Source organism: Strigops habroptila, chromosome 1 (assembly GCF_004027225.2).
Source record: "Strigops habroptila isolate Jane chromosome 1, bStrHab1.2.pri, whole genome shotgun sequence".
Lineage (NCBI taxonomy): Eukaryota > Metazoa > Chordata > Aves > Psittaciformes > Psittacidae > Strigops > Strigops habroptila.
The window spans coordinates 62,689,684-62,717,123 of record NC_044277.2 but is presented as its reverse complement, the minus strand read 5'-3'; the positions used below and the strand labels follow the sequence as shown (position 1 = coordinate 62,717,123).

Here is a 27,440-nt window from a genome sequence, read left to right as displayed (position 1 = left end):
AATATAAAGAAAACAAGACTGGCAAATTCTTCAGTTTAAAAAAAAAGAAACAAAGAAAGGAAACATAAGAATGAAAGAAAAATGTAAGAGAACACTGCAAGAAATTATGCCAGATGGAGCATTTCTCCAACAGTTTGTTCAATCAGAAAGGCAAGGCACTATTTATTTCAGTACTTTGCATTGAATCCCATTGTTTCTATGTTGACTTTATAGCACAGGTCCTGTAGTCTTTTGTTTTGCTGTTGCTTTGAGATAACCAGACAATGCTTCTTCAGCCATCTAGTCTTTCAGGAAGGGCTCTGCCCCCAGGCTGTGTGGCACTTTGGGGCCCAGGGGTTGTGAACAGCATTGAGCTCTGTTCCATTTCCTGCAAGTTTGAGGGTGGATTTAGACATAAAGAAGATGTTCTTTGCTGTGAGGGTGGTGAGGCACTGGAACAGGTTGCCCAGAGAAGCTGTGGCTGCCCCATCCCTGGCAGTGTTCAAGGCCAGGTTGGACCTTGAGCAACCTGGTCTAGTGGGAGGTGTCCCTGCCTGTGTCAGGGGGTTGGAACTAGATGATCTTTAAGGTCCCTTCCAACCCAAAACATTCTGTGATTCTATGAAGCTGTCTGTTTGAGGTGGGAGCCACCTTTTTCTTCTGTGAGAGTCAATCGCCTTAAGGTGATTAGGTAGTCATATTCCTTTTGTTTTTTCTGCCCAGATTCCATCGGTTTCAGTCTTGTGCTGAGCATCCTTTTTTCCTCCCCCCAAATAGCTCTAACAGGCTTCAACATTTGCTTCTGTGGGGCCCAGTGAACTACCAAACTGTTGCTCTTTTTGCTTTCTCCTTTTGCTGTGCCATAGGATACTCGGCATCCTATGGTGTGGGTAGCAGTAGGCCTTCTAGTAATATCAAGGAAAGTTAACTATTGCCATGCTGACAGACGGAAGGCTCCTGTTGAGAAAGGAGGTGAAAACGTAAAGAATGCTTTTTTTTTTTTTTTTTTTTTTTATTTTTTACCTGATATAGTGTCATGGCATCTTCTTTTAATATCTTTCCCAGTATTCTACAGTTATGGTTGAGGAACATTATTTATTTTATTTCCTTTGTCTTCAGGTGCTTTTGACTCTTCAGAAAATTTACCTCTGGGCTAAAAAGTGTTTGTAGCATGGACCTCAAATGGCTTCACTTAAGGTAACTTTTTATACAAAGAAAATCTCCCAGAACCACCTGTCCTACTCTGTAATACTCTTTGACCTTTCTGTCTACGATTTTAAGTCATGTTGCAGCTGCAATAGTGGCTTAAATTGAAAAATGATGCTGGGAAAGTATCTTCATTGCTTATGCGAAGTAGTTTCGTTTCAATCATTTGTAACATAATGCTGATAACACTTTTAGATGGATCTTTGTATACGGAAGCTTTTCTGTATAGTGCCTCAAATACTGAAATTCAGTACAAGCATTTTTAATCATAAGGACTCTAAACTTCAGATCTCTTGTCTGAATTTCAGGAAAATATGATCTGGGTTGCATTTACCACTTACTATTACCTTTCAGCTTTGTGTATAATAGCTGCCTGCTTCTCCTCCTCCTGTCTTTCCTATCAGTTTTATACCATGTAAAATCCTTAGATAGTGTATTTGGCTTAGAATGTAACATACGGACCCATGTGTCACAGATGACATGTACCTGACACTGAAGGTGGTGCACATTGAGGGAACCCAGAAGGTTAGAGGGAAGTCCAGCTGAATTCCTTCTTCACCACGTCAGAAGGGGAGACAAGCCTTATTTACTATTGCTGGCATCATTACGATGCTTGAAGAAGCCTTTGATCATACTCTGTTTATCTATGGGTAAAGGGAAGACTTCACTTTATCATTCTTGTCATTTGGACTCCATTTTAGAGAGATGAAACACAGAGGAAACTTGACATGCATATATAAATGCACAGTTGTTTCCTCAAATACTCTGTCACCTATTTACAAAGAATGTCCCTTCAAGTAAAACTTAAAAGTATTATTCTAAAAACTATTCAGATACCTGCATCATAGGACTAGTTATTTTGCCTTCTCATGCAAAAGTTGAACACTTAAAACCAGGAGCAGCACATGTCAGTTTTCTTCTGAAGTACAACAACAGAGGTTGAGAAAAGCTGCCCAAAGGTCAGGGCACCTGCAAGTCTGACTTAGGTAAGCTGTGAAGCAGAAGGATCCATGGCTCTTTTCAGCTGTCTGAGAATTCATGTCTCCCTCTTCCCTCCTTGAGTCCTTCTCCATTTTTTGTTGCCTCCCTAAAGAAAAGCCATTACAGCTGCTTTGTGCCAGCTTCAGGAGGTCATGCTGACATGCCACAGTCAGGATACAAGAGACAATTTGTCTGTGTTCTTTTTGTAATGCCCTATCAGTGTAAGGCAGGGTACTACAAGAAGACCGTGTCTGCCCTGTTACTATAGTGTGTAGTGAGGGTCTCAGCCTGATTTGGGGAAACCAGTGGAGGTGGAAAACCAGAGAGAGTTGTGTCAGGGCTCATGGTGGGAAAGGTGTAGGAAGGTAAGGGAGTATAATATCTGCCTAGCATGGGTGTTGATCACATGTATCTGACTGAATTGGTCAACAGCTTAAGCAAAACGCTTGTAGATCCAAGCTGCTGGGCTGGAGATACACACAGTGGTGGTAGCTTGAATGTTATACTCCTCTGGGACTAAATTAACTACCCGAGTTCCTCTTGGGAGGCAGCCAGAATGCTGCCAAAATTATGCCAGGTGGAGACCACAAAGCAACGTGGATTACATCCCTAGAAATTACTCCTTTTTCTCATTAATTTCCATGCTGAGAAAATGCTTTTCTGAGTTGCCCTGAGTGGTGGGAAGAGGCATGGCTTGGAGCTAGGAGTACATCTACTAGAACTGGCATAGAAATAGCAGTTTAGGGTTTTCTCTTTATCTCAGGAGGAAGCTAAACAGCCTTTTCAGAGAATGTGAAACTCTTAGTGGACAGAAACACATATTGCATGGGATAATTTAGAAGATTGTGCCTTTAAGTTTGGTTTATGACACAACACTCTAGACAGTAGTTTTCTGAAAAGTTTTTCCTGTTTCTCCTTCAAGGATACTGGATAGTAAAGTTATTATCTACATCGTGATTTTCACCCACATGTCTGTAATTACTTTACTGCTGTAAATATCAGGAGTCTCATTGTACAGCATCTGCAGAAAAACATGCTGAAGTTTGTTACGTATTTAGGAATAACTTTGAAAAGGAAGAAAATCTGTGTTTGGATTCCATTTTTGCTGCAGAAGAACCAGATTCAATATTTTTCAGCTTCTTTTGTGCTCTCTGAACTTTTTCGCATTCTACTATGTCCTTTTTGTGATAATGAACCCAATGGCACACATTATTAAAAAGGCAGGGTACACTCTAGATTGTATAGTGGCATAATAATGTTCTCTGGTTTATTCTTTGTTCTCTTCTTAATACTTCATAACATTCAATTTGGTTTTTTATCACAGCCTGACATTTTTGTAAAACTGTCTATTATAATGCCAGCATTTTGTTCTTAAATGGTAATAATAATCTCAGGACCTATCACTAATATATATGTGTGTAGAAAGTTAGATTTTTCTCCATATGGGTTATTGTACATTTATCTGCATTGAATTACATTAGCCATTTTACAACCCAGTCAGTCAATCTTGTAACTTTCTGCAACAGTTCTATTAGTCATCTTTTCAGCATCGTGGGTAACCTGATACTACCAGAACGTCTTTCCACCTTACTGTTCATACCCTTTTCTGACCATTTATGAACAGACTGAAGAACAGGGCTGAACATGGACCCCTCTTGGACTCTACTGGGACATCCTTCTGATCTGAAAAGTGCCAATCTGTTCACTAACATTTCTTTTGGGTTAGCCAACCCCTTCTCCATGTGACCAGTACTTTGGTGCATTAGCTTATTTAGAGTTTTTGATGTCAAATGCACATTTAGGCACCTGAGGATCTCCCTCTTCCACCTGCTGCTTTATTCCTTCAAAAAATTCTAACAAGTTTCTGAGGTTCATATCCCTTTTGCAAAAGTCACTCTAACTGGTCCATAGCATACAATATTTACTGTTTGTGGGATTTTCTGCTATTGATCTGTTCTTCTGATTGCTTTTCTACTTATATGCCTGGGAACCCTTCTGATCAGATGCCCAGCTCTTCAGGAACTCATCATGTGCCAAGCTTTTGTGTATGAGGAAGGAACTTGAACCTCTCCCCATCTTCACAATGTTCTAGAAAATCTGTTTTTGTGGTTTCCCCATTGCTTCTATCATATACATTTTCCCACATACAACCAACAGGAGCAATCCTTGCCCAAAGGATTTTGTATCTAAAATAATTTGAAATATAGCAACCAGGTATAAAACCAGTATTAATTTCCATTTCCTATTTCCACAACTTGTAGAAGTCCATGGGGGCTTTTGGAGGCTTAAATTGTCTGACTTTTCACTGAGCCTACCAGGCAGAAGCACTCATGACAGCTTCTGCAGCCCTGGTTATCCAGACTCCGTGGCTCGTTAGAGAGTACTGAGAGATTCTTCTGCATCCTGTGCTCAAATTTCTTTCTTAAGCAGTTGAGACATGTCTGGGTCACTCACTCATATGCAGAAGTCGGAAAGTTTATAATAAGTGTAAATCCTACTCACATATCAGAAAATTGCAGTGTTTCATTTTTATCATAGGAAGTATTGATAGCTATGGAGCAGAAAGTTATTGCAAAAAGATACTAACAGTACATTAATAAAGTAGTTTAAATATAAATAATACAATTAAAAAGTTCTAATATTGAGCAAGCCACACATAAAGATGCCATTAAAAAAATAAGAGCACAAGACCTTTAAGATCCTTGAAGAGAAATTTGAAATGTCAGTCACAGGAAGCATAAATGCCATAATGATGAGGAAGGGGTGTAAGAAGTACAACATTCAGGTATTCCGAAAGAGAAAATACACCCATGACTGAAGTGATGTTTTCATATCTGTGTTTTGTGCTATATTGTACAGGTCTCTGCTTTCAGAGACGATTAAAGTTAGATCTCAAGTGAAGATACTGGGAAGAGGAAGGGAAATATTGCATTTATTTTTAATAACTTATTTAAAGAATTGTTCAAACCATATATAATAGGTGAGAAAAAGGGCTCAAGAGTCAGAATCAGAGAATGTCACTGTCTTGCTGCTCAGATAAAGTAACTTGTGCTGGATCTGGGCAAGAAAAGTTGTTTTAATTTCTATAAGAGATACAAATCTCATCAATGCCAACATAATTTTTACCCACTCATGTAGAAAATAGAAGATCCTCTATTTGCAGTGAATGTTTCCAAAGACCAATCTGCTGACCCATCATCGCTTGTAAGTTTAAGGATACATAAAGTAGATTTGTGTTGCATAATTGCATTTTTATATATTTTTCTCTACTCTCTACCTTTGTTTATAAAGAGAATTAGTCCCATAGATGGTTTAAAGCTGTACAGTTGTTGTAAGAACATCCTACAACGACCTATAATCCGTTTTTATACAGTTTCTTATTTATTTCCTTTAAAATTTTTATATGTACTTTTTACCCATTCTAATGTGGAAGGTGCTTTTTGCAATACCCACACAGGTCCAGTTTCCTCAAAGGGTTGGCCAGTGTGTTCCAACTTAAATGTAAGTTCCAGGTTGAAAGCTGACCCTAAGTTGCCATGAAAATTAGAAAATGAGATGGCAAGTCTAAGAAGAGGAAAAGGTGGGCAGAGAAAGAATAAAGTTGGGTTTGTTTACAGATAAAATGGAATAGAATTTCACTACCCGCCATGGCAGGGTTTAAATTCCTGATGAGTTCTACATGATGCTTCTCAAAGATGAACTTTTCAGGCCACTTTGTTTGTATCTTACATTTTAATACTAGCACTGACTTATGGATCTTTTTAGTCATCTTAATTATGTAAGATCAAGGTTATCCATCAAATTGTGATTTTGTCAAAGACTTTTTTTTTCCCCCTGTATATATAAAGTAGGGAACATGCAGATGGCCTTACAATAGAGTTGGAAACAGAGAGAGGAGGATAAGTAAACTCTAAAGCTGATCACTAAGTCTTCCTGTTGCATCATTTTAAAGGTCCTTTCCATCCACTGAAGAATGCCGTCCAGCTGAGCAATGCATGATGACTGAGGTTATTATTCTGTGGTGAGAAAGAAGAAATGAATAGGATAAGGAAAGAAAACACATTTCTTTGGATCTCTCCTGTGCTTTATGCTTTCTGAGCTAGTTAGAATTGGTAAAGTTTCCGTGTTCCCTCTTCCCTGCATGCTGAAGGAGTGATCCCAGGGCACCTTCAGTTCATATGCTGAGCATAGGAGCTGCTTATTGTTCTCAGTACAAAACCATAGCTCAGGCACTTAGAGCAAAGCAACCTTGGAAATCTGCAGTAGGGGTTTGCATAAGCGTATCAGTAAGTGTCATACGATAGCATTTGACACAAAGCGTTTGTTTTTCACAGTAATGTGTTGGTTCATGGCTGTTTCAAAAATCTGCATGAACCGGGAGGAAAGGCATGAAGTTCTAAATGCACAAAAAAGTGTAAAATTGCGTGGCACCAGCAAAAAGACATTATAAAAGACTCATGCTGTTCTAAACAGTGAGTGTTTCTAGCCCACTCTTTTCTTCCAAACCTTCTAAAAGCACCCGGCTGTGAGCCCTTTCAATGAAAGTCTAAAGTCTAAATTTAAAATAAAGATGTTAAATTTATGTTTTGAAATCAATTTTTAAAAGATTACATGGCCACTAAGCAGTGCTGAAAACTCTTATTATGTGGGGCAGCTAAGAGTAACTACTGAACTGCTCCCAAGAGTTTTTCTTCCTATTTATTTTTAATGCCTGCCATTCTTATTTCTGACTCTGCACTGCTCCTCATTAGCTATTATTTTTTGTATTTTATCTAACTGAATGACTATTTACCTTGCTTTTGAAATGTGAGTTCATCTGTTGTAAAGTCCCACGGACATCTTAGGTATTACAGATTACGTATTAATAATATTTTTAAATTCTTGCAGTGGCACAATAGCAGATTTATGTGTTTGATATCTTAATGTTTCAGACATCCTCAGGTAGACAGAATGTTTTTCCATGGTCACCAAAAGGCTAGCCCCAAATCAGTTTTTGTGGAAAACCCGCACTTGGTCACAAAAAATTAATAGGAGTAGGAAGTAGATAAAGTGACTGCATAATCACCTATCACTATCAGATATGATCTCTTTATAAAAGTTATGTACTAAAAATAAGACTTAGCCAAATTTCTTTGGTATTTCTCTGTAGTAATCCTAAAAGGTCTCTACTGTGGAAATGGGACTTCTCTGTCCTAAAAAATCTGATCTGTTTATAACAGTTTTTGTGGTTTTTTAGTATTCTAAAGGTATGTCAGCTATGTCTTCAGGTTGCAAAGAGTATTCTGGAAAAAAAAAAAATCCCACACAGTGGATACTGTAAATGTCTTCGTTCTGTGCAAAAAGGACCAAGGTAGGGTGCAGACTTGGCGTTTGGGATTTAAACTCTTTTAGAATGTCTCTGGCAGCATTTCAGATTGGAGAGGGAGGTCTTTCAGGCTGGGGGCCTTTGAGCCAGTCTGCTTTAAAGGTGTGCATTTAATGGACCCAGAAGCCCCAAGCATATTTCGCAGAGTGTTGTGCAGACAGAAGCGAAGACTTGGAAAGAAAGAAGTGGCCCATGGGCTGTGCAAATTTCCTGCAGAAATTTTGAGTCTTGGAACCATCTGCAGGTCTTTTCATCTGTTGTGAGAATCTGCAAAAGTTTTTTCTTTTTTATTTTTTCATACTGGCTAGTGCAACTGACCTTTGAAGTAGCTACTGAGTCAATACATGGCTCTAGATGTATTCAGAGGCTTTCTTCTCCCCCTTCACTTAGTATAGCAAAAAAAGGCACAAAGTGATTGTTTGAATAATGTCTGCAGGATTATAATGATACATACAGTTAAAATTCAGTATTAGTATACACAATTAAACTTCTTTTAGTGGTCATCTCCACTATTGATTAAATGAGCTACTGACATGTGCATTTTAGTGGCAGGACCTGCGATATTCGTGTTCCAATGCATTGTGTGTTTTCCCGTCTATGAATGTATATTGTGATACCTTAGGTCCATTTTTATACTTTACTATCATTCTTGCAGGCTGTGATTTAGGATTATATAGAAGCAATACAGTCAATATTCATGTAAGCATTAATAAAAAGTTTCCAATTATGTATTTGTTGAGATATAAAACAATTCTATTTGATCATATGAGAAATAAACACCAAAAATATTATTTCCTATCTGAAGAGAGTCCTCCTTCCATTTATTTTTTTTCATACATTATAAAGAAGCTGTTTAACAGTTTACCTTAATGTTTAAAGATATACCAGCTATAACTGTTGATTGAAGAGCTAGTTAGGATGAAGGTGATAAAAAATGTTATGTTCTTCTTGTTGAACCTGTTTCAAGTAGCAAGTAAGTAAACCTAAGCAGATTTTGTTATAGGGAGTATCTCAAAGTAACTGGCAGCTTTTGCAAAGTACTGCCCCAATTTGTCATAGTCTGAGTAATAGCAGAGAATAGCACAATTTAAGAATTAATTCTTGATTCTTTTCCATATTTAAGTCATTCCCATGCTTATCAGCTGCAAATAAGGAAACATCAGAAAGCATATGGCATCTGTTGCACACCAGATCATGCATTTCAGTACCAGGAAAATTACAAAACTAAGGGAGGAGATTGAATATTGAAACCTTTTTTTCCCACCTATAGCAGATGATCAGATTTCTAATTTAAATTTTTCTTGGAGTTTTGGCATGCTGCCATCTGTCTCCACAGCTGCAACAGTGCAATAACTCTGTCACCTCTCTTAGAAAATGTTCCTTGAGAGTAAATTTAATGCCTAGCGATATGTTGGATTTACAGCTGCTGGGAGCAGAATATAATATGTAAAGGATGGCCATGAGGCCCTGCTGATTTCCCTCACCTGGTTACAAGTAAGGTTGTGTTTATATGAAACTGTTGTGAACAGCATTAGGGAGTTGGAGGGAAGATGTCCCCAGTTATTTGTTTTCATAGGCCCTTTGGTAATCCTGTGTACAAGAAGCAATCAGTGTCAGTGAAGATCTTGCACAAAGAGCTTGACTGAGATTGTGGAAAACATTCATAATCATTGTCATTTCAAGAAGACTTGTTTTCTGTAAGCTTTTTCTTTGTCTCAGCTCTGTCAGTCTACCAACATTGAAAATACTGGTGCAGACAGGCAGTTGTAACATTAAATGCATTGCCAAGTGTTCAACCCATCTATCTGCGTAGGTATTCAATTGGAGATGGTGGCCCATCTCTGCAGAGCTGCCAAAATAGTTTTCAGAAGTACCACTGAATGGGTACCTGTGGCATGGGAAATGCTTTACTGATGTTCTCTAGTGAGGGAGAGTCAAGTCAGACTCTTCCAGATAGATGATAGGCATCAGGCACTACTAACTAGAATTAGAATTGAAATTCAGTTCTGGGATGGAGAACCTTGAATCCAGTGTCTACAATCTGAATCAAGACAAGTTTGATCTGTGTTTGCAACAGCGTGGAGGTTACGCATAAATGAAATTTACTTTCTTTCAGAAATTCGTGTGTATGTTTGGTGGACTTTTGTGAACTTAGAAGTAAGATTTATGACAAGTTCACAGTTTCCAGATCTTACAAGGCTTTCAAAACCTTTGTTACTCTTGTCACCTTCAGATGACAGATGACTTGCTGGCATTTCTGGGAAACATCAGTTGGATATTCTGGATTCAGCAGGTTTATCCCTGTGTTCAGTCAGCCTTGAGCTGCACTCATAGCTGAGGCTTGCAGGAGTGATTTCTTTTATGGTGTATACAAGGAATGGATCAGCTCCTGATAAACCCTTGTGATTGAAAGAGAGAGGGGGGGAGATGAGGTGTCTCTATTAGAAAATGGGTGCTGGGTGCACAGGGATGATGACTACACTGTCAGAGGAAACCACACAGGCGAGAACTGCTCAACAGTGGGAGAAATTGCAGAGCAGAGTTCCTTTTCCTCACATCCTCTTAAAGACAGTAAAAAAATGTTATCTATGATGTTTGATTTGAGCCCAACTTTTCCTTTTTTTTTTGTCTTCCTTGACTCTCTGTCTCACCGTTCCTAAGGCACAACACACCTCAAAAGCATGTTCAGGCTCCTCCATTTTTCCATGGCTCAAGAGCCAATCCCATACAACATTGTGTTTCTGAATAAATAAGAGTTTTTCTCAGTGGGGTAAGAGACACATTTCTGAGTTTGCATGGTGCTGTCTGCATTAAGCTCTATCACAGCAGCACAGTTTGAATTCTGAGCAGTGATTATCGGCTATTTGAAGACAGCAAAGGAGTCCTACAAGCTGCATTAATATATCAACATAGCTCTTCAGTTAGCATTAGTAGCCTTAGTGAATTAGTATTAATTTTTCTCTCACTTTTTAAACTGACCGACGTGTACTCCCTAAATCTTTTGTATCTGCTCTGGTTTTGGTGATCATAATGATTTTCTAGGTATTGTATTGAAGATATTTCTGTTAAAAGAAATGTGACGAGAGTGAGGAAAGATAACCTTGTAGCAAAACAATGGGACAGGGATAAGTTCTGTTGTGGCATTCTGCGTTGGCCTTGTCTTGTATCCTTGGATAAATCATTTTATCTCTATATACTTTTCTTCCTCATCCACTGAAATGGAGACGATAATACCTAATTTTTATCACAGTTGGTATGACTTCTCTGCTTATGCTGTAAATAATGGACTGGCTCTCATCTGTGTCTTTCAGAAGGGGGATTTTGATCTTCACTACAGCCTCTAGGTGTTACAATATTTCACATAGCTGTAATGATAATGGCTGGAAGATATGAGTAATGTTTAAAATCTGAGCTATTTAGAGGACACATTTTAGCTTTCTGCTATCAAATCATCTTGCAGACAGCAGGATTTTCCCTTGGAGAGTGAACAATTAAGAGTAGATTAATACACTATCTGACAACTTTTTGTCAGATATTTTCTGATGCTTTTAAGGGAAAGTTTCAAATCTGAGGAATAAACAGTACTTTAAAATATTTCTCTACACTGTAATTCTACACATTTGTCTCCAATTAACGGAAGCCCGTCAACTTAATTATTATTTGCATAAAAATCAGGTCCTCAAAAAATTGCTTGTGTCCTTGATCCAACAAGCACTTATTCTTTTTTATTTTTAAAAAGTTTTTAAAGTTTCAGTCATGTCAACACATGCTTGACATCAGCATTCTAAAAGTCCTAGCATATAGAGAGGCTCAGCCTCTGTACTTGGATTTACACTTTACATTTTAACTTTTAAAGTTTTAAAGCATTCTTAATCTTACACATGATCAGTTCAATTTAGTTTATTTGATCTCACAGATGCTCAAGGTTAAGTCTCTGCCCAAGCATTTATGGGATTGGAGCCTCAGATTATGTACACTAAATGGCAAAACACCTTTTCAAATAGAATTGCTCCTCACTGAAAACCATTTTGTAGAAAATAGTCTTTTTCTAGAAAATTCACCAGAAGCCACCTGCTTTTCTTGGTTTTGTAGCAGAGCAATGAAAGGACTTTGCATTCCAAATAGTTTTCTTTTTCTTCTGTCTTTTTAAGTCAAAAGGAAAAATGTTGGCATACATGGAAAAGTGGAAGGGGAGGTGCAAAAGAGCCAACACTGATCACTGAAAATACTATTGCTGAAAATACTGAGTTTGGAATGCATGTATATATGCTTATTTTGCATTTCAAAATATTTATATTTTTCTTCCCATGAAATAAAACATTTTTGCCAATCATTTATAATCTGTGTAATATGCAGAGTGTGTGTAATAACCTGAGTTGTGCTGTATAATGTATGTTGGTATTGTGTTGGTTTATTCCCTAAGGTCAGTGAAAACCTAGCGGTTTCCTCTAGTGTTTTCCATTATCCTTGGGAGACTTTTCATAAAAAAAAAAAAATCCTTTTTGAATTTATTTTAAAGTTTTTGAAATAAGTCAGAAGAAAATGGCTCCCAGAAGGACAACCCAACTCTGTGTATTCGTTGACAACCTGGGAGGCTGTGCCATAGCTGTGAACACAGTTGGCTGGAGCTTTAAAGAATCAAGACTCAGCTGTACTTTAAACATTTCTCTGACACTGAAACCACAAGAAGAATAAGGGAAAGAGAAAGTGGTGAGGTTAATGTAGCATTTATAGTTGGCTTTGATTTCCCAGTCCCCCAAAATGTCTTTTAAATGAAGTAAAACAAACAGCAAGAACCCAAAAAACTTTTATAACCTTCCTTAGAGGAAAGTGTAAATCCAAGTACAGAGGCTGAGCCTCTCTATATGCTAGGACTTTTAGAATGCTGATGTCAAGCATGTGTTGACATGACTGAAGAAAATGTATGGGCTTTGTGGTAAATGGACACACTTCTGATGTGCTTATGCTTCTGCTGACTTAATCTCTTATTTTAACAATGACAAAAAGCCTCATGATCGGGACCTTTTACTGCTTCCCTCACTGCTGCTCACAGAGGTGAACGCTACTTTTCTGACCACAGAACAGAGATCTGAACGCAGTGATCAGGGAGGAGACATGACTAAAATGGTTATAGAAAGGCCGCATCTTTGCCTCAGAGCACTGTTCACACCAGGGCTTGTTTCTCTTCTGCTGCAGCAGAAGTGAGGAACAAACAATAGAAGGAGCTGGGCTTTTAGCACCACGAGGAGATAGATCCATTAGCCATCCATACCACACCTGTAAACAAATACTGTAATTCTGGAGCCTGGATAAAGCATGACACCTCTTTTCCAGCTCTTAATCTGGCAAGCTGGTCCATAGACTAAAGCAATGCCTTCAAGTTTTGTGCCAGGAATGGGATCAGAATTTGACCAATATTATTTTACCTTTTAGAATCGACTTCAGTTATATGTTTCACCTACAGATCAAAGAAGAAATTCCCTGCAATGTTTATGGAAGCTAATTAGTTTCTTAGGTGTTGTTTTTTACCACTGTTTTACTTTGCTTCCGCCTTCAGGTTCTTCAGAAGTATAAATGTGTGCTCTGTTCTTTTGGAGTGTTTGAAGAGCTTGTCATTCTTCCACAGGCTTAGGGAAATTATTATCAGATTTACTGTATGAACAGGAATGAACAGTTCAACTTGGTTTGTAATTGGCATAGGAAAGATTTCTTCAGGATGAAGATTCATTAGCCAAAGCTATAGCTTCCATGCGAGCAGAACACTTGTCTACTTTGTTCTTACACAGGCAATGATGCTAGAAAGCAAGTGAAACTCCCCAGTTTGGGGGCAGGGGTGAGGAGAGGTATAACACCCTTAGCAAGTCACTTGGAAACGTTTTGGATATTTGACCATCTACTCTGCAGAATGAGAAACAGAGCAAGTAGCTGTTAAGGGAACAAGGACAAATAACATTTTCCCACTTACTTTAATTGCACATCCTGCACAACTGTCAGGAATTAACAGTATAATTTATGCAAAAGGAAAAATTGCATGAGAGTCCTACTATGAACTCCTGGGCTGGCAAAGTGTAAGAGCACTGTTTTTAAAGTTATCCTACCTGAATGCATCCATTTGTATAGGCATTAGCATTCAGCAGCAGCAGTTATCCAGTATCCTAAAAGGTCCATGTGTTTGGAAGCATTTAAATTATCCAAGTCTAAATTTCCGGGTCTCATTAAGACTGTAAGAGTGCCATGAGTGGAAAACAGTGACGACCTATTTGCATGTGTTTGTGATTTCGCACCTGAGCCTTGTCCCGATGTATGCTCCCTCAACTCCTCCAATTAGTATGATGTTAGACCCCCTCTCCCAAGCAGCCCCTGATTTTTTTATAAATCTGTAGGAAGCTCATTGTCCCAGGCCTCTATGGCTGCCAGATTTGACTGGAATTGCCCAGTGAGTGCAAAAGTTATTGGAAGAAACCAATGGAGACACATTTAGAGAGCCACTGCTTTTGCACAGCCTCTGTTTCCTTAGAAACTAAAGATTGATAATACATGTTGTAATCAATCTTGCTAAGAACATGCTATATGAGCCTGTTTCTTTTCTAATATTGTATTTTAATGTTATGTAAAAATATGCAGTGACATACTAAGTTCTTTACAACAGCCTTGCATAATCACATTCAGTAATTTTTTTGTAGTGAGACAGATTCTGCTTTGGAAGCAAGTTTTGAAGTCAGTGTCCTGGGTAGCTGCTAGAAGAAAAGCACACCAGACCTGTGTCATGAAGGCCAGATTGCTGTACCACCTAACTTTGATAAAAAAGTGTTTGTGAGAGAGAAAATAATTTCAAGTTCTCACTGCATCTTTCCCCATCTCCAACCAATTGCACAGGTAGTCGATTTGTACCATTTGCTGAAATATTCACCTACAGGTTATATATAATTTCTGAAATATTGTCAAAGCTTTTAATATAACAAAAAAGTGCCTCAACTTTCTCTACAAATACTTTTTTTTTTTTATTTTTTGTGATGGAAACAGAAATGCACCATAGGATGAATCCAATATTTTGACAGAGCTGTCATCCAAACACTCATCACTATGACACTTTCCTTACTTTTTTCACGCTGAATAGAGTTAGTCTGAGGCACACTGGTAATGTGAATAATTGCAGTGTGGGAGACTTTCAGGTTCAAAGCCAATCTTGTTACCTTGCTGTGTGAGTGCTAGCTGTTAAAATTTGCTGTGGTTTCCTATTGTGTGCAAGAATACTAATTACTTTAGCAGCACGTATGCATTCTAGTTTTCTCTGTTTTAAAAGGAGACTATAGTGACTGGAAATGTAAAAGTATAATCATCCTAGGTAAATTGGACGGCACTTAAGCAATCAAATGTTAATGCAGTCTTGTAAGAGTAGTTTTAAGGAAATATTTGAGGCTTTATTCTCTTGGATAGCATTCTCAAGAGCCAAAGAACAGCTTCTTTTTTTCTGCACAGTTGAGTCTTAAATATAGCATCAAGACACAACAAAACGGGTTTTACTGGCCCTTTAATACTGCTTACGATTGTTTTGAAAACAGCAGATTTGCCATCAGCCACCCAAGGCATCCATTAACTGACCTGTTAAAAACAATGTCTGGGAGTATCTTAATTCCATTAGACTGCAGGTGTCTATGTGGTTTTAGGGTCATTTGTTTCTTTTTTTTGTTTTTCATATAACCTCTAGAAGTTCCAATGAATTATTTTCTTCTAAATGTAACTGTGAAAGAAAATGATATCATATCACAGAAAAGGCATTTAAAGGAGTTTTAACTGGTACCGTTATTTAAAACTGAATTTCTTTTAGATTGTCCAGTGTTACGTATTTTCATTTTCCTCTTTTTCTCTGGTTGCTTTTTTAAAACAGCTTTTTTCCACTCTCCACAATCTTAATTTCTTATAGATTGTTTCTTGCTAAAAGATCACTTCAAATCAGTGACAACAGCCATCTTCGAAGGGGATGTGCAGTGCCTGAATGGCATCCTCCTTATCCCTGAATTATTTCCCAGTAGTTTGTCTTATTGTCTGTTCTTTCCTGTTTTTCCTATGAACAAGATAGTATCCATTCTGTCTTGCTTTGACTCATCTGACACAAGCAAGTATTATTTATTCGGACAAGTAATTACTAATTTTTTTTGAAAGTACTTTTTTTCCTGCCCCATAATCTCAGACAACTTCTGAAAAGAAATTCAACAGACGTAAACTCTGCAATGCAAATTATCATGACTTCTGTAATGCACAACTGCGGAAACAGATGGGGACAGCAAAATTGTATGGCTAACCTAATGTAGAGATCCTTTATTAATTACCAAGGAAGTGGTATTTTCAGGGTTTGTCAATGATATATACTTGTTTTGGAAGGTTGTGGTTCTGAAGGCACCATGTTTTAGAACACAGAATCATAGAACCATAGAATAGTTAGGGTTGGAAAGGGACCTTAAGATCACCTAGTTCCAACCCCCAAACATACTTCGTGCTCTAACTGGTGAAGCGAGAAACAGCACTCACTCGTTTGGTTGCAGTGCTAAAGCCAGGGCTCCTCCTCAACCAAGGGACAGGTAGCAGTGCCTGCTTATTCACTTTCTGCTAGGATGGGTTATATTTCAATGAAACACTTTATGAACATGAGATGAAGAAAAAAAGCAGGAGTAAATACTAGGTGTTTAATGGCATCGGGGGCAGGTGTCAAAGAAGTCAATGCAAAGCCCGGGGGCTTCCTTTCCCCCAAAACTTTGTGTACATGTACACATCTGAGCAGTACCTGCTGGCTTGTTTTAAAATAAACCATCTTCACCACACAGGCACACAGCAGGTGGAACCTTCAGTACTTGGCATACAGTACTTCACCTTCAGTACTTGGCATACATTCAGCACGTTTGGCTCCTAGTCTTGCTTATTGCTACAGAAACAGAGCACAGAAGTTATGGTAAGAGGTGTAGGTTTGCACTGGTGGATATGGCACACTAAAGCTGGTGGAAGATAAAAATATCCTTCTGTGTCCACCACACAAACAATTTCTGCTTCCCATCTCCTGCAAAGAACTGAGACATGTATATGTGTGTGTGTGTGTCCCTGAGTCTGTGCCTCTGTTTCACATTTCTACTGTATGAGCTAGAAGATCAACATACGGTTTCAGTATCTTAGAAGAAGGCACAAAGTCTCCAGAAAAAAGCTGTTCTTAGCTAATCTCACTGTTGGGGTAGCATAATGCCAGTAAGGGGAACACTGCTTTTTGGAATTTGATGAGGCTTAGCCCTTGCTTCTCAACAGCTTTGCAAATAGACCCACCAACTTCAGAGGTTATTTTCCCCTTGCACTTCTTAATTCAGTCTTTAAAGCAGAAGCATGTTTCTTGAATGTTGCTCTGGCATTTTGAAGGGGACAGAGAAAGGGTAATGGATCAGCTGTAAAGAAAGGTTGGCTAAGCAGTGAAACTGGTGTAGCATGCATATGAGGAACCAGTGGGGAGTTGAAGACCTGAAATAAAATAAATAGAAACAAGTTCTGTTGTACATGGCTGTAACTTGCATTTTATCTGAGATTTGTACCCAGTGGCTGAAATAGGGAGTAACTTACGTTACTGCACTTCAAATATGTATTGACAGTGTCAGAATGAGATTACACATGGGAACTCCCAAAATTACGCCTCCTGTCCACAGCCTGTGTGTAACAGCTCTGTAAGCATTTGTATAACTTACTGCAGGAATGGCTGTACTGGGTGCACTTTGAAAGACCAATGAGATGAGGCTGAGCTTGTAGATTAAGACACCTAGATGTAAATGTTTATGTATAAATGCATACATGTGACCTATGTGTCTGAACCAATATCAAAGTCACCATGGGTGAAGGAAATCTAAAGTGACTTCAGCTAGTACCAGTTGGGATCCTTGTATGTCTGCATGGGACTGGTAAGGTCACCAGGAGACCTGTGCTGTTTTTTAATGAGCTGAGACCTGGAGGTGAGCAGAGATATCCCAGGGGCATCCAAAATATTCTCTGGACAACCTTTTTTGCAGTGATTTTCTTCACCTGTGAGGCCACTGAAACTCACCTTTATGGTTGAAGTAGGCAGGCTGTACTTGGGGACAGCTGGGGGTGTCATCCCACTGCCTCTGGCTATCACCATCTTTGTAGGGGACAAAGGGTGTGACTGGCAGGTGGTGTTTTATTCAAAAGTTAGGTTAAAGACAGGGTTATTACTGTACTTGTCATATGAACACCTCAGCTTTATAATCCTTAAGGGAACAATTTTTTTTAAAGGTGTTTTTTTTTTTTCCCCATTAAGTTCTCTAATCATTCCTTAATAATTTGCCAAAGCCAGAATGATATGCTAAAACTAAAACAGCCAATGATTTGCCAAAGCCAGTCCGGAGTCATAAGACTGATTCCTAAAATTGTGTGGATTAATGGTTTTCTGCTCATCAGATTTTTGTTCTCTTCTGTGGTCCTGACAACTCATCTAGTTGTAATGCCACTATTTCCAGTATATTCTGTGGGCTCTTAATTACCCTCACAGAACATAATTTCTCTTCTGAGCCCTTTTCCAAGCCAATGTTGACCCACTTCAGCTGTTCTTACAATTCTGGGAGTACTTTTAGCCTCTAGAGTACAGATCCTTTATGAACTTTCCCAGGTCTGTATATGCGTCTGCATGTGACCTCCATCAGAGGTTGTACATCCTAATTTGAAGCTTGGATTCACAAAACCCAAAGTGTTTGGAGGGCAGAAAAGTAGCAGTGAGGTGCCCCACACTTTTTCAAGAGGAAAAGGTGGTGAGGGATGCTGCATCTCCCCTGATTGTGGTCTTCCCCGCAGGAAACAGAAAACAGGCAGGCAGGCAGGCAGTGAAGGTTTTTCCCAGACACAGCTGAAACACTCAAGAGGGGCCAAGCTGACAGACCTGCTACTAAACCCACCCACTCTATTCCACATGGGAAAGGTAGTTTTTGATTCTTTATATCCATTCATCATTACTATGTACTATTGCCAACCCCAGGAGAAACATGGATTTTGAAAAAACAAATTGCTTACAAAATTACCAGGTTTGCCCATCTTAGATTTTATTTTATTCTCCAGGTATCCAGATGGAAGCAACACTTTTGATGTACTTAAACCTACAAATTTGATTTCATTTTCAGGTCCAGCATTTATACACATGTAATTTAGCTTGTAACAAGAGGTTCATGCCTCAGAGCAATGCATTTTCAGGTCACAGGCAAAAAGCCAATCTCCAGCTACTTGTATCGAGCTGTACTTCAAATTCTCTGAAAGGATTCAAAACGGAGAAGGTTTTCTACATTTTTAGTGATGAATCAAATTATCACAAGGGGAATTGATTTCAAAAGAGGAAAAAAAAAAATTCCAAAAGACCTTGATGTGGGTCTTTGCAGCCTATTCCTGCAAGGTGCTCTGTGCTGGTCAGCCCTTATACGACCAGAAAGTGTATTGGCTGAACAGATAGTAGCAAATCATTTTTAATACCTCATTTCAGGTCTTAGGAGATTAATTTTATCATAAATTTGGAAGCCTGATTTAATTGCACTAATTATATTTTCTCCTGGGAGTTGATGGATTACTACTTACCATTTTCTCGCTGTAGGTAATGAATCACACTGAAGCTTTCTCTTACTTATACCTGCTGAAAGTCTGGGAAATGAGTTGTGATAGGCATTAAAGAAACATGTAAGAAATTGCCCTAAACCATTTGCTACATGTTCTTACTCCTTTCATAGGTCTGTTCTCGTGTATGATGATAATGATTCTGTTCTTCTGGAAATAATTGCAGAAACTCCGTTTTAATTCTCCCTCTATTGGGAATCAACTGAAGAGAGAGCATCTCTCAGACATGCTCTGCCTTCACGGTTCCTCTTCACATCTCTCTATTATCATCCATCTTCATCTATTCATTTTTGAACCAAATGCCATAGATGTGGAAGTCATTATTGCCACCACACCCCCCAGTACTTGTGATTCCATCAATGTAATCATGTGCATGTCAGAGGCTTGATTTTGCAGCTGCTGAAGTTTGCTACTGAATGGAAGCGGGGATTAGGTGACATCCTGTCATAGAATAAAGTTCATCTGTCGCGTTCAAGTGTCAGTCACCAGGGTATCTTGTCTTTTGTACAGCTTTGAAAATCACGTTGGCTCCTGGTTTCTGAATGACCTTTCCCTGCTTAGTGTTCATCTCATGCAAAAAAGCTTATAATCAGTATTTATCATTTATGTGCCAAGAAAAACAATCCACTCCTAAAATTGAGTAACCATTCAAGCGATGTGCTCTCTGTCATCTTAATTCCTCTTCTGGATCTCTTTTTTTTTAAATGAAGTCTTGATTTCTTGGAGCGAGGGGGATCACATGGCCTGATTCCCTCCCCTATCTTCATGTCTCCTGTTATAGTTTTACTCTGAAATTTTTCCCTTTTGTAATGGCTTTTGCAGTCAGAATGGTAGCTAAGTTAGGAACAAGTACATCTTAGGTTCAGCCTTGATGCTGAACTCTCAGCTGGGGACTGTTTCTGACTCCCCCCTGCATCCTTCCGCTCCATGCAGAAAAGTAAGGCTCCTTGCTCTGGTGAAAAGGCTCCTTCCTGGGCAGTCATGTGCCCTCTTCACACTGGGGGACACAGAGGTTGGGGGAAGTCTGTGTAATGCTGCTTGGGCACCTGGGCATCATGTGGACTGTCAGGATTTCAAGCATGAGTTGCGGCTGCAAGGGGTTTCTTCTGCTGATTCGGGGTAGGGTAGGATACTGAGTGCAGAGAGCTCTGCTGAGAGTTGAGAAGGGTGGACCCACACCTCTTTAGTTTCCTGAGCTGAGGAAAACAGGATTTTGAAAGCTGTTCACACTGTAATTTGTCTGTCTGGTTACTCCCTTTCGTAAATTGCATTTTCTCAGATGCATTATCACCTAAAGGTGGATCCCTCTTTCAGCTATGACAATCATTTCTCCTTAATTAATCTTGAGAGTTTGCTCATTTTCATGGAACAGTTCTTCACGAGAAGAAAGAAAGGCACATTTCCTTCAGGAGCAAGTTATGAACACACTAAATTGAAAAGCAGTGATGTTCTGTCACATTAGCTTGGTCACTACAACGCAGCAGTCATGCTTGATAAATGGTGACATTAAGAATAACATTAGAGAACACGTGCACAGGGTTGTGATGGCAACCAGGGTACCTAACTGCCTGGTGTTACACAGATTACCCTCCTCATTTATGCCTTCAGGAATGATAAACGTATAGGGGTGAAAAAAAAAAAATCAATATTTTCTTCATTTTTTTCTCACAGTTGACAAAATATGTGGATTATAACTGGACCTTCTGTTGAGCTTTAATCCTGTAACTTTAGTGCTATCAAAAAAAAAGTAATTACACTATATTAAATATAGAAGCATATGACACCTAGAAGAATTTATTACAGAAATAAGTATATAATTATATACTTATTTATATAAACTATGGGTGTGGATGTATAATGTTACATAAACCCACAGGAACAGTTTTCTAGGGTGTCTGTCACTGACATACCCAAGTGCTGACACTGCTGTGTGCAGGAGGGTGACTGCCTATTTAAGACTGTAAGTGGCAGTGAGCATTATTTTCTTCTGCTTTTGACCTACTTTTCCTCATTTCTGAATGGCTGATGGTCAATGCTTCCTTTAAGCCAGTTTTCTGGATAGGGCTTGCTTATTAAAAGTCACAGACATTATTTTAAATCACACCACTGTCAATGAATCTCTTTAGTGGGTCATATTGCTATAGCGTCCTGGAGGTTTCTGACTTGAGCTGAAGCACAGACAGCTTTGAATAATATCCTCTGATATCAGTGGAGCCTTAAACAATAGCAGGGGATTTTTCCAGAGCCCTTGGTGTGATTTTCACCTTTTTATTGCAATCGGTAGTAACAGCACTGTTCCCACACAGCCTGGCAAGGTCACGTTTATGCTAACACTGATAGCTTCCATTATTGCACCAGCGCCTTCTTTTGATCTCTCACCTATATATATTTCAAACCAAATACTTATTTCAAAAAAATGTCTTTATTCTGCTTTAAAACTACCCTTGGCTGTGATGCCCAAAAGAGCTTGAAGCTATGTAAGCAACTTTTGTGCTGGAGCTAGTGCCCATGCGCTTGATGTGTAGAGCCCCTTGGTTTCCCTCTTGCCATCCGTACCTCTGCTACATGCTTACTAAGGCAGGAGCTGCATTTGTGCTCCATGTTTTTATGCAGCAGCTAAGACAGAGGGCTCTGGTTCATTAGTCTGCCTCCTACAGCGCAAGCAAATTATAATAGTTTAAACACACTTCAGTTTATTGTTAGTGTGAAGGATAATAGTGTGGACAAGGCCAGCTTTGGCATTTTTCCTTTAATTTCTGTATGAGGGTAAGGCAGTGGTGGGGCTCAGTGGGTTTGAGGACAAGGCAGTCCCCAAAATTCTGGATCTTACAATTTCTTTTCTGTCTCCTTTTTCTATTTTTTTTATTGCAGAGTTAAATGTAAGGGAATCCGACGTAAGAGTGTGTGATGAATCATCATGTAAATACGGAGGAGTGTGCAAGGAAGAGGGCGATGGCTTGAAATGTGCGTGTCAGTTCCAGGTAAGGGCTGCTCACCTTTTTGTTTGCCATTTCTGGCCAATCTTTCAGGTGTATTGAAGTATTGGTAGAATCACCACTTTAAAAACTTTGCTCCGTAACAGGCTTATGTAGTCTAACCATAAGCTCCCTTTTTAATGGCACTGATTGAGATGGTATATGACTGACCTTCACCAGGGTCTGCCTGGGGAGCAAGTGAAGAGTGTAGCATCATATTAGCTCACTGCATGGTTTTGGAAAGTCAGGCAGCAGCACAGAACAACATGAGGAAGAACAGAGGGCCACCACATGCTGGGTGGTATGAGCAGAGGTGGGAAGTGCTGGGTGATAACCGTCTCTGACTCCTCACTTTGTCTCATCCTGCCCCAAGACCCAAGATGGGAGGGAAGGTGACCTGGAGCAGAGTGGCCAAGCATTGTCACACATACCAGATGGAGCTTTATAAATTCAGTGTAGTACTTATTATGGATTACTTACTCTAATACTCAGTATTTGGATGACTCTTCCTGCCCTGCTGGTGGCTAAATGTGGTACATAAGACCCAGGAAAATCTTAAGGCATTTTGAAAATCAGATAATAACAGGAGCACCAGTGATAATAGAGTTTATGAATGAAAACAGTGAATTAGTCCCACTCAGAAAAAAAAAAAGTGCAGAAATTTGATAAAAACATCCTCTGAACTTTTAAAACATGGTGAATGCAAGTTCAGTTTGCTTTGCTGGTTTCTGAGACTCTAGTTTATAGTTTTTATAACTGTCACGGCAATCCTTCCTCTCCACCCGCCCCCGACTTTTTAGAGAAAAGTGAATACTGAGGTTCTTTCTGTTTACAATGTATAGTCAGGGCAAATGTATCAAATATTATGAGACTCTTGGTAACACTGGAAGAGGTGGCAGTGTTATCAACCAACCCTGACATGGGCTATCGTTCAGTGTTTTAAAAATAATCGTGTGTTCTGTTTCCAATAAATAATAAATCAAGGGGAACCAGAATAGCAACAGTAAGTATGTGATCTTACACTGGCTTTGGGTTCCAGTGTTTCAGAGCTGGCTTTTGATATTCTGTTGTTCAGGTGGGTTCCTACATTGGGGCATTCTGAATCCCAGAAGAACAATGGGATCTTACTGCATTTTAAAGGGAGAAAACATTTGTACAAGAGGTTTATCCATCAGCCTTGACTCTGTAATTTTTATTCATGAAAGATAATAAGACTAAAAGCTAGTAATGATTAAAAAAACAAGGAATGGAAATGAAACCCTAGGCTAAGCGAAGGTTTCATTTATTTTCTGCAGGCGGTAAATTTTACAACTTCCTAATATGCAGGTCGTGAAAATTCAGAAAGAACTAGTCCATGTGATAAGCTGATACTTTGTCTTGAAGAGCCCATTTTTAAAACCAGTATTATCTTTAAGCTACATAAAAGTTTATTTGTATTTCTTGAAAAATTTATCCAATACTCTTAGGAAAGTCTAAGGATGAGGAGAAGGTATTTTATTTTTCAGAAATAGCAGGTTAAATTCTTCTTGTAACTCTCAACTTCAATTATTTGTCTGCAACTAGCAGCACCAAAATACCCCAGGCAATAAACACCCAGCCCAAACTGTTAGGTTCTCTATGTGCGAGACTATCAGATTGCTAGCTATCTTTTTTTCTGACATTGCAAGGGTTTGAAAAGGAATTAGACACATTTGTGTACAGTGGTTCAGCTGAACATGTGATGAAGGGAAGAGATGGGGATAACAGCCTGTTCTCCCTGAAGTTTGTATCCTGTTCCCCACAAAAATGCATAGAGGTTTCAGCTCCTTTCCAGGCATCACCCCTCCTTCCTTTTCCTCCTTATCTGCTACCACTTCTGGCCTGGCAGCATTTCTCTACTGTTTGGTCTCCTAAAATTCATGAGTGTTAGTTTTCCCTCCTAGAATCCCCCTTGGAGATGACTGGCTGCCAAATTTCAGTGTTGTCATTGGAACAGCTATAATGTCGTGTCAGCAAGAGCTCTGCAGGCCGCAACCTTTCTGAACACCGTGTAGGCTTTCTCTTGCCAAGTCATAAAGTTAGATACCAAAGTTTGACTCCCCAGAATCAGATTTACACGTTAGACCGCAGGAGAGGTGCTGAAGGATTCAGTTGTGCTCTGCTTGCAGTGACCTTGGTGATATCCTGACTTCCTTCAGGCCTAGTCAGGAAAAGGATTTTTTTTATTTTATTTTTATATTTTTATTATAAGGGGGGGGGGGGGTGACACACATTTACCAAGCTTTTGGAAAGATCTTTTGCTGTAATTTGAATGATGTTTTACAAAACCTAAATTAAAAACTGATTAACACCTAGTGAGTGTGTTATGGACTGGAGGTGAAGGTGAGGTGAAAGAGAGCTGGCGTGGGGCTCTTTTGATCTCAGTAAGAAAGGCTCAGCAGCAAATGGTTTAATAACAGGATAGGAAAAGGAAAATAGCGAATAAACCTTACGTCCCTTAAGATGCTGGCAACCTTGCAGTCATGCAGCATCGGATGGAGCTCGGATGGATTTTCCCATGGTACACTATGCAAAGCAGATCCCATCCATGAAGAGATGCTCATCCTTTTGGTCATTCAAGCTATTAGAGGATTTTCTCCCAAGAAAACAACTCTACTGCTAAAGATGTTTGCATGGGAACTTTTGGCTGTCCTGTACCAAATTGCTAAAGGCTTACCAAAAGAATCACTTTGCCTCTCATTTTCTATCTTCAGGACAGAAAACTGAAACTATAAAGCATCACACATCAACTTTAAGATTGAATAGAGAATTAGGTATTGGAAAGTACTGCACCCCTCAAGAGTCACCTGTTTAATTATTCCCTAGAAGTGTCTGTTCAGTATGAGATGTGACAGGACTGATGGCTGTGGTTGAATGTTTGAGAACTACTTACTATGGGAAAGTATTACAAAATTGTTAGAAATCATTTTCAGACCTGGCAGAATGATTTATTTCTGTTCATGCATGCTTAGTTCATTGTCAGTTGGTTATCTATGGCAGGATGACAAAGGAGGGAGGATAATTCCCTTCGAAAGTATGTTTTAAAGATTGAGTATTTTGAGGTTTGTGTATGCCAAAACACAAAGAAACTGTTGTGGCAGAGACTGTCATTTGGAATTTGGAGAAGAAACTCTTGCCCTTTTGGGGGCAGTTTAGCTTAACTAATGTTGCTGTTTCTGTGTGAACTCTCACTGGTTGAATTGTACCAGTTTAATCATACACTTTGTATGATTAAGAAATTTGGTGACTAGCCTGTGTATTTGTTCATTGCTTCTTGTTACCCTGGGGCTTTGGAGATGGAAAAGGTTACCATTGCAGGCCCAAACAGGGCAATGTCGTTTTCTGTGCAGTGAAGTGGGGTTCGGATCTTCAGCTCAGCAGGGAGTGGTGTAGCACTCATAGGTGTTAGGCAGATTGGTGGTCTTAGTGTGTTTGCCAGCATTTTAATGTACATTATACGTACAAGAGGTATATAATCCATCTTTCTTAGAATATAAGAAAATAACAAAATACAAGCTGCTCCTGTCAAAGCCATTCTGAATGGTAAATTTTCTTCCATTCTTTTTATGAAGTGTACCAATGCTACTGACTTTGAGCTTTTTTTTTTCAGTATAGTAATTGTTGACCAAGAGAAACAGATTCATGACAATTATTAAGTTAATGGGGATGGTGATTATTTTCCATCTCTCTTGAAAGATCATTCCGTGGCCAAAAAGATCAGCAAATCTTCCCTTAAGCACTGTTCACCTGAAATTTTCCTTTGCTCAATTTCATCCTCTTGTGCCTAGTCATACATTCTTGTATTATCTTAAAGAAATTTTCTCCTTCTGCAGTGTTTATCTTTCAAATACTTCTAGATGCTTGTCATATTCCCTCTAGATGTTACTAAGTCCCACCATAGTTATTTTCTTTTAATCTCTCCTACTGAATTCTTATGTTCAGCCTTTACGGAGTTGGGCTATTATTTCAGTGATCCGAAAGGAATACAGTGATATTGAGAACCTAATATATTTCAAATCTTCCTTTAGTGAACAGGGTTATAAGTTGCTGCTAGTAATTTATATTTACACAACTATCTTCCTGTATATTAATATGCAGTTGAGATTAATCTCATGATTTTGTATGACTCAGTTACTTTATTATTTCTTTTTCAGTGTCACACAAACTATATTCCTGTTTGTGGATCAAATGGAGACACTTACCAAAATCAATGCTTCCTCAGGAGAGCTGCTTGCAAGCATCAGAAAGAGATAACAGTAGTATCAAGAGGACCTTGTTATTCTGGTATGTAAAACATCACTTTGTGTCACTAATGAACAAAGTTATATGGTTAACTCTTTAGTTTTGCCCTTTATTCCAAAGATTTTAACTTTCATGCTTTTCATGAATAAAGTAATGTGGAAATATTCCTCTTTTTTCTTTTAGCAATCCTCTTTAACAATATTTCTGTATAGAAGAAATCTGATACATTTTGTGATACGCTAACAGACTAATAAATAAACATTAAAAGTAGAAATATTTTACCTGAGAAAATAGTTCATGGATGCTTCTGTTGTATGTATAGAGGAGCCATGATATTCATTAAAAGGCTTACAACAAATTTGGAGCAGGGTCCAAATTAGTAATTTCTTTAGGACTCATTTTTTGGATGTAGAGAGTTAGTGTGACATCCAGCAAGTGACACTGATTGTCCTGACTGCCACTCTACCTGTATCCAAGGCATCATCTTTGACTAATTTCACTTTAGGTCATTACACTGAAGAGATGCATAACTGTTACAAATTCATTCTACCTCACATTTCTAATGGACTGGCCTTTTCTGTCTTTCCACACACTTAAAACACAGATTTTCCACGCTTAAATACATGGGACATGTTTTCACTGTCTTGAATATTGCAACATGCTCTTGGACACAGAAATGTTACCCACCAGATGTCTTCTGGACTTCTGGACAGATTCAAAGCTGGCAAGACAGGACACATGGCTGGCTTTCTCAGAATGAAATTAAATGACTCAGTATCATCAACAACTGCATTTTTAGGTACATAAATAACATATAGACAAATTAAGTTGTGAGATGTCCCTCATCTTTTGATGCGTAATAGTTACTTGGATTAACAGAAGGAAGCTTATATCCATATGGCAGTCAAAAGCGTGACTGTGGGTCAGGTGCACACTCTTAGCTGGCTTTATGTTGGCTAGTCTTGATATCGCTGACGATTTAGAAGTAGCAGACTGGAACTCGCTGGTAGCTGCAACATCCTATGTGGAAATGA

The 27,440-nt window shown here is 38.8% G+C and overlaps 1 protein-coding gene across 1 annotated transcript in view; it reads left to right on the top strand.

Annotated features, from left to right (window-relative positions):
• Positions 1–27,440, top strand: part of TMEFF1 (transmembrane protein with EGF like and two follistatin like domains 1) — a 134,340-nt gene that overhangs the window by 46,887 nt on the left and 60,013 nt on the right. The window contains exons 2-3 of the mRNA XM_030473910.1: positions 22,043–22,152; positions 26,319–26,448. Coding sequence (XP_030329770.1) covers positions 22,043–22,152; positions 26,319–26,448 — 240 coding nt within the window. The remainder of the gene's footprint in view (positions 1–22,042; positions 22,153–26,318; positions 26,449–27,440) is intronic.